Raw genomic sequence first — 17,557 nt, forward strand, 5'->3', positions numbered from 1 at the left:
CTTCTCCCTCCTCATAAAAACTGTTTGGTTTTCTGCTGGTTTTGGACGATATGCCATTTGCAGGTAGCGAACATCCTGAAATTGCACAAGCTTTTACCCAATATACTCATCATAGAAACCTGTCCTCGCTTTACTTGGTGCAGAATGTGTTTCACCAAGGTAAAAATAGCCGAACCATCAGTTTGAACGCCAATTACATGGTTTTGTTCAAAAACCCTAGAGACAAACTACAAATTAACACTCTAGCTCAGCAGATGTACCCGGGAAGGAAATCCTACTTCATGGAGAGCTATGAGGACGCTACGAAAGCACCATTTTCATATTTAATCGTGGATTTAAAAGCAAATACTCCAGAACACCTGAGGATACGAACCTGTCTGTTCCCATGTTGACACATGTTCCGGCACGTAACAGGAAAAATGTTAGATACATTATGAACAAGATAAAAGATTCAAAGGGGACCGCTACTTGGAATAACAAAGGAGAGTTTATCTTTCAGGGCGCTGTTGTCAAGGGTTCACACATGCTTGACTTGCTTAAAAGTACCACGGCTGCCCACAAGGTTGTTGATGACAGAAGGGTGGCGTAAGTTTCTTAAGGCCCTGGCAATCCTCAACATTCCCCTCTCGGGTGTACCCAACTATAAGCTTCGTCAACAGATTCAAGCTTTAAAACAAAAACCTTCAACAAGCTACAGAACCCCTAAATATGTCCCAACAACCCCTCCCCCTATGAAAGGGATGATAACTCATTTACCCCTATGAACGTCTCCGAACCTTTTACTAATCCCGATCTCTCAGGGTGGTTAGACTTTTGAATGACTGATTAAATTCAATACATTTTATTTGAAAAATTAAGCAATTTAACATTTTACATTCTTGAAACATTTGACGTGAACATAAGCCTTGACTAAATGGTCTTAAAGGACACATATTTGAACACTCTTGATATTTTCTAACAAAACAAGCTACAACGTTATCATTACTTCTTAAATCATCATTAAAAAGAGACATAACGTCTTCAAAAGTAACTCCCCGGGCTCTTTGGCATAGGTAGAATACAGTGTTGACCACATGTAGTGGAAAGGTTATCTTGCACTTGTTTGATGCTGTAGTACGGATCCGTTTTTGGTCAAAAACTCTTTCATAGATTTGGGGAAATGTGAAAAAACACGGGGGAAAAAGTTTAGATTTTTCTTTCTCCATCGTCTTGTAACGTCACAGCTAGCCAATGTTCACCCGGCATGTGTTTAGGATGGGTATTGACAATAAACATGGCCGGCCGCTCCAGCCATTTCTCAATAGGTAATTCATCACAAGCCAACACTCCACAAAATTGTTTTCCAATCAATCGGCCCATGAGCCCTTCCAACTCTTGGGTATTCATGTCTTTGCTCAACGATCCTTAATAAATAATCCACTAAGACATGTCTTCTGGCATTCACTTCCAAGATTGATTCAGAGCATGCATAAACAATCATGCTAACTGTACAGGCTAAAGGTGTACGGAAACACATTTCCAGCCTGAGGTTACCTTGGGACACCACAGACAGATTTCCTGAGGTGTCATCATCTGGTGATAAATTGAAAGCATACAATGTGTAACCCTCTGCAAAATCATTTCTGTCAATAGGTAAAGAGAGATCTTTTAGATGCCTCCCGGTAGCCAGGAATAGATTGTAAAATTCTCACACAGATATGTTGTTATTAAATTGCGGTTGGAAAGCCTTAGTCTTAGCCTTAGCCTTAGGGACCTGACGTCAGTCCTTACCGAGAGCTACATACTCTGCATTGAAGTGTTGAAATTTTTTTTTTTTTTTTATGTAAGCCCGTATTAGAGGCGTGATCAACCAAACCTATAACAATGTATCGGGGTAAAGGGCCTAGAAAAAGGTTTTCTTGACTGCAGATTCTACTGCCCCCAGGTATGCTAAAGGTTTTCATGGTAATTCTTTGGAGAGGGTAAAGGGCATTTCCTTTTATCAAAGCCTGTGAGTGACCCAGACGAACTGCCGGAGACACTTTAATAAAAACGCGTTGCCCCCAACACTTTTAAACTAAAGTGACCGTCCTGGGCAGACAGACACAACTCATCCTTGTCCCCGGTTAATATTAGTCTTAAATCAACTGAATTTAAGAGTAAACGTTCTTGAAAGAAAATGTCAGAGTGTATAGGCCCTAGCAGATGAAACTCTCGAGATTCAGCACAGTAGCGAGCGCGTGCCTCCAGTCCTTTGTTTGCACTGGTGGAAGGGTCTATCGATTCCATAGAGACTCCTGCAGTATCGTTGCTAAACAGCCCAGCGCTGAATTGTGTCTTGAGAGTGTCTTCGGAGTAGTTGAGTAAACACTCCATGATGGCCCTATAAGGGTATTAGACACTGCTTTGACTGATTAGGCGTTCACCCAAAGTCACATCCACTTGGGAGGAGATGGTGGCCAAGGGCCTATGAGACTCACTTTGGCATCGTCTGCAATATTAGTACCTCTGAAATACTCCATGTCACAGACTTTTTTTTTTATCTCTGTATTCTAAAATAATTTTCAGCAAATAAACGAGGTAGAATTACAACGCTCCCCACGCCACATCATTTTCCTTTTTGATATTTTTCATTAGACTAAAATTGCCAGCTCATTTTCATCTGACTAGTATGCTATATAAACAGTTCAATGTCAATAATATGTTCTAATATGTTTGTTTTGGTTATGTCTATTAAATTAGTTATATTTCTTTGTGCATTTATTAGGGAAAAACGTCTTACAATCAAGAGATGTCCTCTGAAAAAGATTCAAAAGAAAGGTAGATAATGAAAATAGACGTTTCAGGGAAGAATGGACAGAGAAATGGGCATTCTTACCATCTTTCTCCACTGTCAAACCAGAGTGTTTTGTTCACAACCAAACTGTTGCTGTTTGCAAATAATTTAATATTAGACATCCTTATAAATCTAAGCATGGCACTTTCAAAAGTTACCTTTCCACCCAGACAGGCTTGACCGACGCAGAACAACTTAAGCTTCAACTGCTGGCTATTCGTCCATTGCTTAACCGAACAACAGAAGTGGTTCCCTAAAAGCTGCCTGGGTTTAATGTATTTGTATTTATTTATTTAACCTTTATTTAACTAGGCAGGCCAGTTTAAGAACAAATTCTTATTTACTTATTTTGGTAGAGGATGGTCTACCAAAAGGCAAAAGGCCTCCAGGGACTGGGATTAAAAATTAAATAAAAATATAGGACAAAACACAAACATTACTCTTTTCAGAAAATGAAAAGCTCAATAGGGATAGCAAAGTCAACGTTTTTCTCTCCTCCAATATTGAAGGCTGCAGCTCAGCTTCAGAATGTCATAGTGAGGAATCAATACATCCAGAAATGCAGATATCTGTGTGAATTTTAAAGCTTGTTTCTAGCATAAGGCAGCATGGTGTTGAGCGTTGTTATAGAACACTTTATATTATCTGGATACTTTTTTATTTATTTCAAAATATAAAGCTAACAAAAGGTATCCTTTTTGTACTTTTCTTTAACAAAGGGAATGGCATATCCTCACTCAATGTGAGCCCTGGTTTTAACCTAACACACCAAGCCCTTCCTAGACACGGAGGTATTTAAGGAGTGCATGATGACAGTATTGGAGGATTTGGCTATAACAATACATTTATGGATATCATAATTGCGTCTGTCAAACCAAGCAGAGAGAATAAAGCCCAAATTATAAATAAAGCCCCGAACAACACATGCGGCCCCAGAACACTAAACAAGATTTTAAAAATAAACATGGATTTTGTGAACAGTGGCAAAGCAGTGATGACTGTAACAATGGAAGCAGGACCGTGGCTGAAACAGAGAAAGTGCCAAGTATAAAGCCACAATATCCGATGTGCCAAAAAAGCGGTTTCTAAGTGTGTATAGAACCCAAATACCGCCCGCAACTGCGCTGAAAGATCAAGTGCTGGTGTCTAATGGACAGCAATGGGGGTATCAGTTTGACTACCAGGCCTGTAGAGTGAAACTCTATACCGTAGCCGAAGGAGAAGAATATACAGACCAGACTTTAGGAGTGGACTACAGGCTTGAAGACTTCCATGTGGATGCGTGGAGTTCTATATCAGCAACGAGGAAACCCGCAACCAAAACATTCGTGATGGGGATTGGGGATTTTAGGTTGCGCATGCTTAATCATTTTAAAAGTTGGGATCTAATGGAATTGAAAATGTTAGTTGTTGGACGCTCTTTTTGTACAGAGCCAACAGCGGCAGAGCATTGTTTGGCTAAGGAAGTGCATAATATATATGAATCCTGAGGATTATGATTCAAAGGAGCCCCAAGAAGGGTCATCCTCAGAAGGTTCAGCCTCTGAAGAAAACTAAGTACGCGGCTGCGTTAACCACGCCCTGATACCCAAAGGACTGGTTCAACAATAAAAGGAGTGCCCATAAAGCCTCCGGTTCTTCATTTCAGCATATACCATGGATATTCATACAACATAACAGGACTCCGATACGTCATGGGGGTCAGACCCTAAGGACTCTATGCCACGCAGCCCACCAATCTACTCCTCCCAGGCAAGACCCTCTACATGTACACAGCCTGAGGTTGTGTTTGATGGGGTGGTCAGTACTATTTTTGTGGACACTATCAAGGCCTCTGTAGCCACACTTTTAGATGTGGTGATTGGAGAGTATTTAAGAGAGAAATGCATCGGTTCTGAGATCAATGACCCCAGCCAGCACCGTCGTCCATGCCGATACGAGCCCCCAAGATACTACTTCTTCAACCATTTTGAGGAGCTGGTGAAAAGACTATGGTCCTGCAGGTTTATACCTTCGCTGGTCAGAGCCCTGGAGTCTGTGTCTTGTGCCGTCTATTCCCAGAGTTTACGGGGTAACCGAGGCTTTGCTACAAGAACTGAAGGAGGCGATCTACATCTACGAGAAACTCAAAGAAATCCGACACACCCTGATGGACGACAAAAAATACAGGGAAGCTGTGGTGGCTGATGTGATGACTTTCTGGCTCAATAAAGAGACCGAGTGACAATACATATTTGTTATTTAGATAACGCAATGGGTAACTATATGCATACGATGTTAGAGAGAATAAATACATTTTTTCTTTTGAGAGAACTTACAAATCATTGAAAATAAAGTGAACAATGTATCGTTCTACACAACACACAATACCTGGGCTAATGTAGAGCATGTGCTAAAAATGGAGCGAATCATGTATGACATACGGGCGAGAGTCTACAATGGACACAACTGGTATCCCATCCCGTCTTGTCGATGATTCTGAAGAACTAGAAACAACTTTGTCTAAGATTTTACTTTATTTGTTTGAAACACCATTTAATTGTAACATGTATCATATTTGTTGTTTATATACTTATATAGCGGATGTGTGTGTTTTAAAAATTCAGCGACACAAGCCTGTAAATCTAAACCAAATATACAAGGTGTTGCATGCTTGGATCGTTGAGAAAACGGTGACAAGTATCCTGCAACGTATCCTGAATTGTCTGTATACGTAATACTTGATGTTTGCAAAAATACAAATTCAAAATGAAATGTTGTCGTTATTTGAAGTGGCTCATTAACGTTATTGTACCTGAGAGAGGCAAGAAGGATGGCGGAGCAGATGTTGAAAAACATTTATTAACCCTGGGTCTTATGGGGGTAAGGAGCGTTTACAGAGAGCTATAGCCGAAGAAACAGGTAGCCGGTTAAGCGCTGCTCAAGTGAATGAGTGGGATGCTCATACTCTACATAAACCTGTACGAAAACAATAGAAGAAATATAGTTTTTTTCTACTCATCCCGGATCTATGTGACATGCAGGCCCTTGCAGATAAAAATGATGAAAATCGCTACATGCTAACGGTTATAGATATTTTCTCTAAAATAGCATTTGTAAGGGTCTTAAAAAATAACAACGGGGCAGAGGTGACCCGGGCCTTTGACTCTATCTTGAAGGAAGGAGGAGCCCCCAAGAAAGTGCAGACTGATGGCAGAAAATACTTTTTAATAATACTTTTCAGAAACTCATGAAGAAGCACAATATAGTACATTTTGCTACAGGCTCGGATTTGAAAGCTTCAGTTGTTGAACGCTTTAACAGAACTCTGAAGGAGCGGATGTGGCGATATTTTACAGCTCACAACACGCATACATATATCGATATAGTTCAAGATTTAGTGAAGGGGTACAACAACAGCTACCATAAGAGTATACGTATGAAACCCTCCGAGGTCTCTTCTGAAAACTCTTTTCAAGTCTTTAAAAATCTGTATAGTTTGTTCCCCCTTCGCCGTAAGATTTTATTTTAAATTCATAGTGGGGAACTTGGTACGTATATCCAAGTTGAGGGGTGTTTTCGACCAAAAAATATGAGCAAGTTTACAGCGATGAGGTGTTCGCCGTTACCAAATGTCTACCGCGCATATCCTCTGTCTACAAGTTAAAAGATTATGACGGGGAGCTTATAGAGGTATCTTTTTATGAGAAGGAATTACAGAAGGTACAGTTGGGTAAAGACAAAGTCTTTCATATGGAGGAGATTCTAGATCAAAAGAGAGAAAAGGGTAAAAAAAAATGGGTGCTAGTCCACTGGAAAAACTGGCCCCGAAAGTTAAACAATTGGGTATTAGAGGACGATGTGGTGGAGGCATCAGGGGTTAACTTAAACCTTCATGCATGATAAATACAACATCATTCGTGTGCACACAGGAGTGCATCATGGAACACAGCGGCTTCTACCTGACTCTCCCCAGTAATGCGTCGGCACATATATATCGTAATGACCAAAGTTTGAATTATACAACCAATTTTCCAAAGCCTATAGAGTTTTCAGAGGCCTGGGAAGTAGGTCTCAGCGAGATTACATACCCCCATAGTTGGTATAATATCAAGGAATAGGACCGTGATGTTTATTGCAAGAGGATATCGGGAACCTGCGAAATGCATTAAGCTTAAAAAAGGGTTCTATAGAACCGTCGACAGGATCGTCTCAGAGTTGAATGAACTCCTAACCCTGAACAATATGGAAATACTCTTGATCTACAACCCTATACATAAACAAACGTCGGCATTTTGGGTATAAAAATCTACTTTATGGAACAAAAGGAACATTTGCTGTGTAACTGGGAGTCTCGTGAGTGAAAACATCCGAAGATCATCAAAGGTAAATGGTTATTTTGATTGCTTTTCTGATTTTCGTGACCAAGCTTGCAGATGCTAAGTGTACATAATGCTATGCTAGGCTATCGATAAACTTACACTAATGCTTGGATTGCTTTCGCTGTAAAGCATAATTTCCAAATCTGAGACGACAGGGTGATTAACAAAAGGCTAAGCAGTGTTTCGCAATATTGCACTTGTGATTTCATGAATATGAATATTTGTTAGTAATATTATTTGACTGTTGCGCTATGCTATTCAGCGGTTGCTGACGAAAATGATCCCGCTACAGGGATGGGTAGCGTCAAGTTTAATGATGGGTAAAGAGAGATTAGAAAATACATTTTTGCAAGTCAAAGGCACAATTCCCTTTACCCAAAGTACCCATTCATGTGAATGTAGACCTATGTATTTTACAGGAAGTGAGCTATAATCATCCATGTCATGACAACATAATGAAAGAGCCCTAAGCTTTAATATATAAGATTCATAATGTTAAAATACCATAATCCAATTGGTAGCATATTACATAGGAAATGCATGCTTGGTGTATAATTTACAATGTTATAATGCGTGTTAACTGGTGATTTCTATCCTTTGGTGGGCAAATTTCACAATTTAATTTTCATTTATAAATGGTGGCTTTGATCACAGTTTTGAGGTTTAGGTTGCTGGTTGTTTATAGCTAGCTAGCAGCACAAGCAAATATTGTTGTGCAAATCTCTCTTCACCTGACATCAACACCAACAATCTCTGAAATCCTCCTCCGTGCCATTGACCTTATGATTTTGTCTCGTGTTGTAGCAAAACAAAATCATATAGAATTGTAAAACCAGACACAACGATGATTGGCTATCCTCCAACTTTTTTGGTTGCGCTTGTCTGAAACTAATGACAGGCGGAACTGTTTCATGGGTGGGAGATTTTTAAGCAAAGATCTACTCCTCACCTGATTGGTTAACGACAGCGGTGTCTGCATGCAATTTGCATAAAGTAGAGCTGAACTTTTTCTATCGCTCTGCTAGCAGGGTTCGTGCTGCGCATTGGTCAGCATGCTTCCGTTGAAAATAAATGGCCGAGGACCTTCGTCTGGCGAATACGGAAGTTGTGGAAACATTACGTGAGAAAAGGGGACACCAAAAATGTTTATTGCTAAACTCTCTCATTGTTCTATCTGTGGGGACACCGTCTTCCAACTGATGGCGAAACTCAAATCGCACTGAATTATTTCTGCCTCATGCACCAATTCATGTTGTTACTCCTATGACCAGGGAAAAATAAATATTCCTTGATATTAAAAAAGACACAAGCCGCTAATAATACCCACGCAGGCTTATCGGAAGCACTTTCCAATACTCATTCATGCAGCGGCACGTGCATTTTATGGCATATAAAAGTGTTAAACAAAGTCTTGACGTTGCTGACTAACAACTTAAACATGAACTCCCTCAAAAACAACAGCTCTTTGCTGTATTCGTTGGCTTTCCATCTTGTCATGGTTTTTAAAGTTTTGACATATACGTTCGATGCTTCTTTTTACAGTCTTTGGCTGGAAGTCAAACAAGGCATTTTTGAGCTATCTGATTGGCCAGTGGTAAACTTGCAGGTGCACTTGATTTACTCTCTGGGCCTGCCAGGAAGACAGTTCTACCCGCAGACACATTAAATTGTTAAAACAAGGAACGCTTTGCCTCCCCGTCGCTAGGGCTGTTGAATCAAGTTTATCTAATGGGAACAACACAAAACGAAAACAAACAAATAGGAACGCTTTATCGTTGTTTTTTTACAGACATTTTTGACGATCGAATAGCAATTCATTGGAGATCGACCAGTACAAAAGTCATAATTAATGCCTAATAACGTTCCAACCAAATAACATGTGCTGAGCCTGCTGACGCTATTACATTTTTAAAAATGATAAAAACAGAAAGCAATTCCACTCATTCAATTGGAACAAGTGAATTTAACTTAGTAGACAAGCAAAACCATTGTCTATGGTGTTTAAGACAGTATTGCTGCCGAGGGTTGTCATTTGGCCTAGAACAAACCATAACCATGTTGACTTCCTGCTCTTGCATATACTCCTGAGTTACAGTCTGTGATGTTTAAATACTGGAATGGACAATTTGAGGTGAAAGAACAGGATGTCATTGTGCTTCATGTTCTATTGAATCTTAATAGGTGCTTGGTTGATGTGTGAAAGTGTTAAACTCCCTGTTCTGACATCAAAATGCATAAACACCATTGCAGAACACTTGTTTTTATTCCATTAACTATCTATGTTGGCTATGTTTTGTACAGATATGAAGGTAGGTTTCAATCTCAAGACCTCAAATCCCAAATATGGCAGCACAATGTTTATAGTGTTGCACACAGTGTACCTTCACCAATCTAGATCATACATTAGGCTACACACAGCCACACAACATAAGCCATACTTTACAACACTCCACTTTCCTGTGGGTGGTGTGTTTATTAATGTGTTATTATAACCAAATATCTCTGGTTATAGCTGTGACAGAACACATGCGTCTCTCTTGGTGACCCCATGCTGGCTGATATTACAAAATCAAGACAACTATCCTATCCTGTGCTCAGAGGTGAAGTACAGTGATTCAAGAAACAGTGTTTCGTGGGTTGTTTCAAATTTTATTACAGTTTTAATTAGCTTAATCAGATCTCCATTGCTCAGATTTCTTGCACATGAATTACACTCAACATAGCTCAGGGACAATTGGTCAAATTAGTCAGTTGTCTGACCTCTTCTAGAGCAAAGCATGTGTTTGGTCAAGTTCTGAAGGGATTTGAAGATCAGCTCCCTCAGTGATGTCATCAGTATCTTTCCAATCAGAGTACAGTCAAAATGGTGGGAGTTCACATTATATACAGCCAGTATCTGTGTCTGACAAAGAGCAATCATTTGTTCACAGTTGTGCTTGGCGCCACACCATGGACAATTTAGTTATAGACTTACTGACAGAGTATGTCCACTGTATCTGAACTGTTAGACATCACATAACCTCTTTAGGGTGCCTATAGGTATTCTTATACAAGCTACTACATTTTTCATACAGTGAGAAAACATGACCCTCAATCCAATTGATTATTAGAAATAAAAATACAGAATTACATCCAAAACACAGCATTGTAAAAGGCAATAATGCAGCAATTAAACTCTCCATATAATTGTTTACATTTTCATTGGCTGGGGAGGGGAGGAAGGCCAACATAGAAGTATCTTAATCAAGAGAGGACATACAAATGTGTGTTCAGTCACTACACTATACACCATTCTACATCTGCTAAATGCTGGTAGGAAAACCTTGAGTCTTTGGGGAAACATAGGCAAGCTTATTCTCTTCTATGGTTTCAGTAGTATCGATACAAGGTTCAACTGACTTAAACTGTGAACATACGTTTTTCACGAAACAGAGCTGTACAAATTATACAAAGACTACCTCAGCTCTCTAATTATCTTGATGCAGTAACCACAACCTGTGATTCCCACAATCCAAAAGCAATACATGGACAATTCAAATCTCTGAGGTCAAGTATTTGAACTCATCTTCCCCATATTCAAAGCAGTGTTTGAATAAAAAAAACAGAATGGTTTGAGGGTGAGTCAGCCACATCTCTCCTCTGATGTGATCAATAATTTACTCCCTTGTGTCACCAGTGGTTTCATGGAGTACACAGCAGAACAACCTAGCCATAAGTTACAAATAAATTATGAACCTCTCAGGATGTTTCAGGACTGGTGATGTTTTAAAAAGTAACATTTTCAGAATTCTGAGAGTAGTGAAAGATGATTGGTTTTGGTTAGGATCATCTGTAGTACAGTAGGCCAACAGTAGTTGCAGTTGACACTGTTGATTATGAAGAAACCTCCTACTGTGTATGTAACCATCCAACACGAAGAACTCTCTCTGGTAACAAAATCATGTAGTGGAAAATAAATTAAATATAAAAGCCATCCAAGAGGTCAACAATCAGCCATTGAAAAGGGGACAATCCCTTATTATCTATATACAGTGCATGATATTGATCATAATAACTGTGACAGATGCATCAGTGAGATGCGACATCTCCCTAGTGGACTAACATTCAACTGGTTTATATACAGCGTCTATATGTTCATCCTGCCTGAAACCTGCTATGTCCCTAATAAAGATTCAACTTGAATTTGAAGCAATAAACTGAAAATAACTCACTAAGGTGTGCTAGAGCAAATATTGTGGTCCCACCCAATCTGAGCAATAGTCCAGTCCTCGGCATACCTCCTTTACATGCAACTGTTACCCAATATCACCATGTTTGACAACATCACTATGTTCCCTAATGCTGAAGTCCATTGCACCACAATAATGAATGACATCCCACTGTTCTCATTCAGACCTGCAAATAGTGAAAAGAGACATCCAGTGTTAAACTACAGTGAGATAATGAGGAAGGTTTTGGACATGTAGCTTGTCTACTGATTACAGGTTTGTCCTTGGGATTCTACTAGGGGAGTGATGCACTATCGAAGAGGAAATGGAGTCTCAACGTCTACCTAAAATACATTCAGTCAGAAGTTAATTGTGTCATCTTGTGCTGGTTTTTTACAACAGTCCGTTTTCAATCAGCCATGTTAGGAAAATGTTCTCTCTCTGAACAGCACAAGGTATTCTTCTTTTTTGTTATTATTCCATTACACTGATGCAAATTCATTCTAGAAATGTCTATTTTGAAGTCATATTTTTTCTAAAGATATTACATTTCCATCTTATCAAAAGCAAAGAACAGGAACGACACAAAGACGGTAGCATCATACACCAAATCTGCATGCTTTCATTAAAATAATGGACTTTTCATTACTTTGTTACAATTTTTTTGGGTAGCAGTCATTCACTTAACTTAAATGGTACATTTGGTACATTAGTTCAATTATATAGTTCACATGACATGGAATAGGCTCTGGGTGCTGATTGTGTCAGATGTCACAGACTGAAGGATGAGGTTGGGCTGAACATCAAAAGACCACCAACCCATGTTACTATGGATTGATAATATATGTTGGTGTGAGTAATACCTAAGTAACAACTAAGTCAATCAAGCTTCAACACCTCACATTCCCAACCTCCTCATCTCTGCTTAACCTTTACAACTGTGCCTGCCTTTGAAAGAAGATGTCCTTCATTGACTCATGGAGGTGGGGCTGGCTTGGTGGTCATCATGTCAGAGTCATTGTAGCTTTAGATAGAGAACCAGTTTGTGTGGAGTTTTAGATCAGCTATACTATATTGTTTGTTCACATTTTACACCATTTATCTGAACTGGAATATAATGAATCAGAGCTGTAACACAATCCAATAAAGAATAAACAGATGACATACAAAACAAAATGCAGTGTTCAATATTGAGTCAGTTTCTGACAAATACCAATCCATTTTATTAAGAATAAGGGGGTCAATTCAAGCCATTCCAATGGCATTCCTATCCAAGTAGACAGGAGTGAATCTCTCCAAAGGAGATGATTGTTACACTGTGGCATTAATGTCCACCCCTTTATTCTAGACCAGAAGAGTAAGAGGATGGGTCAGTTGGTAATACGTCTCTGTTACTGGTTTACATTCCAAAACTGATGTGGGGACATGGTTGGTCAGAGGATTGGGGCGTATACCCCCTATTTGCTTGTCAAGTTACATTAAAGTGTTGGTCGTAATGATACATCTTAATACATCATAGGGGGTGTGACTGGGACTGCCCCTAGGAGGGGAAGCAAGGAAAGGGAGCGCCTCGTGTGATTGGGCATGACCGGGAGGCCACACCCACCGCTTCAGTTCATTTGCTCAAAGAATTTGTAGGTGGGGTTTTCGTAGCCGTGGTTCTGCATCTTGTTTAGTTGGCGCTCCTCTGGGGTCAGCATGGGGTCAACCTGCTATGAGACACGGAGGGTCAAATGTCATACTGATACAGATACAGTACAATGCTACGGTATAAGGAAGTGCTATCAGCAGGAAGGAGACACTATATTGTGCTATAAGCATAAAGTGCCTCTCCTACCTGCCGCTGCAGGGAGAGACACTTTGAATACCTGCCTACGACAAGCCAACTGACATTTACTCCTGAGATGTTGCTCTGTTGCGCCCTCTATAGCCACCATGGTTATGATTTGAACCTGCTGGTCATCTATGAACAAAAATGATCTGGCCTTAATGGCCACATGCATCTCCACCCTGGACAGCCAGAAGAGGGCTGGCCACCCCTCAGAGCCTGATCTCGCTCTAGGTTTCATCCTATATGTAGGATATATATATATATCCTACATCCTTTATGCTTTTTAGGGAGTTTTTCCTAGCCTCTAGGCTTCCACATCTGCATTGCTTTCTCTCTGGGGTTTTAGGCTGGGCATCTGTAAAGCACTGTGACAACTGCTGATGTAACAAAAGGTTTTATAAAATAAATTTGTTTGATTGTGTTTAGTTTTAGTTTAGTTTTATTTTGCATACAGCTAAAAGCTGTACAAACAAACAACTAATCAACAAATTGTGAGAATAATTCATGTACATACTACCTCAATTGGCCCGACCAACCAGTGCTCCCGCACATTGGCTAACTGGGCTATCTGCATTGTGTCCCACCACCCACCCCTCTCTTACGCTACTGCTACCCTCTGTTCATCATATATGCATGGTCACTTTAACCATACCACTTTAACCATACATACTACCTCAATAAGCCTGACTAACTGGTGTCTGTATGAAGCCTTGCTACTCTTATTTTCAAATGTATTTTTACTGTTGTTTTATTTCCTCACTCACACACACACACACACACACGGTTAGAGCCTGTAAGTAAGCATTTCACTGTAAGGTTGTTTTCAGCGCACCTGACAAATACCTTTTGATTTGATTTAATGTGCAATAACGAGATCTACTGAAAGCATCAAAGTGTCCAGGTTCTGTCAGATTCCCTGCCTCCTACCTCCACAATGCCGTGGCTGATGGTGCCATACGGCTTCCTGCGCACCAGCAACAGACTAATCACCATCACCATGGCGATGGCCACGGCAACCACCAGCAACCCCACCATGGCCCCGCGGTTGAACGTCTCCAGGGCATCTGGTTGCTAAGGACAGAAACAGAAAAGGTGAAGAGAGAGCACAAAGAGGGGAAGATGGAGAAATTAGAGGTTGATATCATCATGGGAATGACTTACAATACCACAAGAGGGGACGGGTCCGCCCAGCCCATCCAGACACTTATCTAGGTAGCAGACTCACCAGTTCATCGGTCTGGATCTCAGGAGACTTGTAGACCACCTGCTTGAGCTCCACAGAGGTGTTAATCTAGAGAGTGAGAGCAAGAGAAAGAGAGAGAGAGAGAGGGGGTTATTTAATAGGTCATTACAGAGGAAGTACCACAGAATTAAATAGAACACATTAACTACACATCTATGGGAGTTGACTTCCTGCTGTGGGAGGATGTTATAGTAAGTGAGTAAAAATGTAGCAGTTTATCATGTGGAGGCTGCAGTGCGACACAAGCCATTTTTCCATATACAGATTTAAAGTGGGTAGGGATGAGGGAGAGATGATTGACATAATGTGTGTCAGCGTATCTCTTGGCTGTGCTGTAAACACAAGTGCAAGTAGGATGCCATGTCTGTAAAGTGACGTGTATGTTTGCAATAAAAAAAATATATATGTTTCTCACTTTCTCCTCATATTCATACGTGGGGCTTCTCTCAGATGTGGCATAGTCATATTCGTCTGTAGAGGCTGAGTGCAAAGGCAGAAAACGCACAGATTCAGCCATGATCAACTTCAACTTTTTCTTTCTTTAAAAATTACATTTTGGCAGACAAATATCACACTTAATGTCCCTTCCCTTTAACTCACCTTTCTTAGTGTTGGGCTGTGGGTCTTGACAGGACAGAAACAATAGAGAAAAGTAAAAATGTTAACTACTGCTTGTGTTCAAATAAATAAATAAATTCCTGAACTATTTGAAGAGGAAACATTTTGTGTGTATGCGTGCATTCACGAGGGTGTGTCCGTACCAATGCGGGGTGGGTAGGGCCTGTTCTGGAAGGCTCTCTCCTCCTCCTCCTCGTCATCCTTCTCCTCCTCACTCTCAGCAGGAAGTAGCTCCTCGGTGGTGCGTGTCTCAGAGAAGGAAGTGGTCATGAGCTCACTGATGTCTCCTCGCTCCGCCTTCACCAGCTCCTCTACAGGGAGGGAGGGAGGGAGAAACAAGCAGGTTTTAAACACAGGAAAGGTGTTTAGAGAAATACAATAAACTAAAGTGCTACCCAGCTTGATATATAGTACAGTATAATGTATTTACGGTAAAACGTATTTACACCTTATATACACCAATCCTTTATTTTCTGAATGAGAGTTCCCTAGAGACATTGCAAGATAATAATAACCTACTAATTAGATAATGTGTATTTGGAACTTTGAATATCTTACAAAAGACATCATGATAAATGCTAGCTCATCTCTTTCTAAATGTCTTATGAATGAACTAAAACATGAATATTAGGACAAGGGCAGTAACCCCACATCCTGGTCTACATGGAGAGTAGAGAGGAGTGTAGCGTACGGATATCATCGTGCAGCTCCTCAGCCAAGGCAGGGACCTTGTAGAGTAATGCCAAGCTCTGGTTCATCCTCTCCTCAATCACATGGAGGTGGGTGTAGACCTGCAGCCCCAAGAGATCAATGCTGGTTAGGTTCATTACAAGACAAAGCCCCCACAGAGTCTGAAAGAGTCATGTGTTGGTTTAATGTATTGACATTTACAAGCGAAAATGAGTTTTGCTGTTAAGGATGATTATGACATCAGTTTTGATCATTTTGGTAAAGGGGCAATCTGTAGTTGCTACATGCATTTTTGGACATATAAATAAATGATATGTACCCATTGATTCTTGACAAATATAATTTATAAATGCCCCATGAGCTTAGTTCAACTGTGGTACCCCATTAGAACCCAACCTATAAGCTTGTTTTACTCCAATAGCCTCAAAAACATAATTGATATCATGAATGGTCAGTCACAGTATCTATAGCTCTGTCTATAAACTTGAGAGTGGTTACATTTCTCCAGCCCGATCCCTCAGCTTTTTACCGAAACAGGGGCAGGGATACACTTTTTTAGTTATTGTTTCAACAGCTGATTGCCCCTTTAAGAGTTATTTCATGAGCATACATTTTTCATGAAGCAGCATCACTGCTTAAGGAAAATGTACAGTATCTTTTCATCCTAGTATATTCCGGTATATTTTCATTTCACACCTGGAACTTCATCTGCTCAGCCTTCTGGGGGTCGACGGCCTCAATGTGCTGGTAGTGTCTCAGAGTGTGTCTGCGGTCCTTCTGCTCTGCTGCCATGTATCGCTTCAGAGACTGCAGCACCCGCTCCGGCTGTTGAGAGGAGAGGGATATTATAGTCAGAGAATGGAGGGGGTGGAGAAGGTGTGGAAGAAATGAACAACACACTACAGTCCACTCATACTCTCTGCCTAACAAATATACACTGAGTATACCAAACATAAGGAACACCTTCCTAATATTGAGTTGCACCCCTGCCTTTGCCCTCAGAACAGCCTCAATTCAGGTCATGGACTCTACAAGGTGTCAAAACCATGTTGACTCCAATGCTTCCCACAGTTGTGTCAAGTTGTCTGGATGTCCTTTGGGTGGTGGACCATTCTTGATACACACAGGAAATTGTTGAGCAGCGTTGCAGTTCTGTACAGTCATGTTCTCTGCCTAAGAAAATGTAGATATCCCTGCTGCCCCTGCTGTCTGCGGACCTGAGGGGGCTCGGCCTGCACGGCGGTCAGGTAGCTCTCCAAGGCCAGTCTGCGGTTGTTGTTGAGGGTGGCCACCACGCGGGCCAGGTGGGTCTCCACCAGCCTCTGTCTCTCCCCTGCCACCTGCTCCTCCAGAGTCTGCAACACAGACTGGAAATGCTGGGTGGAGAGGAGAGGGGGATCATTGTTGTGTTAATAGGTATGAGTGTCCGTCTCCCATATTTTCTTCCTTCTTTAATCCCCTTCTCCTTTCTTCCATCCCCTCTTCCTATTTCATCTTCTTACCTCATTAAGGGCCTGGCGGTCAGACTTGGGCAGGTTCTTGGATTGGTTGTCAGCCTCAGCCCATTCCTTCATGATCTGAAAAGGCAAGACGCGTTAACGTCCTTCACACACACACAAACAGATTTCCGCAGATAGGAATCCACTGAGGACCATTCTGATGTTTAAAATGCTCCATATCCGCCTCAATCTACAGCTACTAAGAAAGTTTGTCTGTTTATGGGTATCCACTTGGCTTGGTTCACTTGAACAGTGGGACAATCTCAATTGCATACTCCTCGCATCCTCTCTC

General features: G+C 40.8%; 1 protein-coding gene across 2 annotated transcripts in view; it reads right to left on the minus strand.

Moving 5' to 3' along the window:
• Nucleotides 1–9,804: 9,804 nt before the first annotated feature.
• aplp1 (amyloid beta (A4) precursor-like protein 1) overlaps nucleotides 9,805–17,557 on the minus strand; it is a 51,809-nt gene continuing 44,056 nt past the window's right edge. Inside the window, exons 8-17 of one of the 2 annotated variants that reach the window (XM_021591846.3) lie at nucleotides 17,269–17,343; nucleotides 16,984–17,142; nucleotides 16,463–16,591; nucleotides 15,768–15,867; nucleotides 15,220–15,387; nucleotides 15,059–15,082; nucleotides 14,874–14,938; nucleotides 14,441–14,506; nucleotides 14,143–14,286; nucleotides 9,805–13,096 (exon numbers count right to left, since the gene is read on the minus strand). In XM_021591846.3, the coding sequence (XP_021447521.2) occupies nucleotides 12,995–13,096; nucleotides 14,143–14,286; nucleotides 14,441–14,506; nucleotides 14,874–14,938; nucleotides 15,059–15,082; nucleotides 15,220–15,387; nucleotides 15,768–15,867; nucleotides 16,463–16,591; nucleotides 16,984–17,142; nucleotides 17,269–17,343 (1,032 nt within the window). In that variant the 3' untranslated portion in view covers nucleotides 9,805–12,994. The remainder of the gene's footprint in view (nucleotides 13,097–14,142; nucleotides 14,287–14,440; nucleotides 14,507–14,873; nucleotides 14,939–15,058; nucleotides 15,083–15,219; nucleotides 15,388–15,767; nucleotides 15,868–16,462; nucleotides 16,592–16,983; nucleotides 17,143–17,268; nucleotides 17,344–17,557) is intronic. The other variant, XM_021591853.3, reaches the window with a different exon arrangement.

Source organism: Oncorhynchus mykiss, chromosome 3, assembly GCF_057628025.1.
Source record: "Oncorhynchus mykiss isolate SJ-2025 chromosome 3, ASM5762802v1, whole genome shotgun sequence".
In the NCBI taxonomy this organism is placed as follows: Eukaryota; Metazoa; Chordata; class Actinopteri; order Salmoniformes; family Salmonidae; genus Oncorhynchus; species Oncorhynchus mykiss.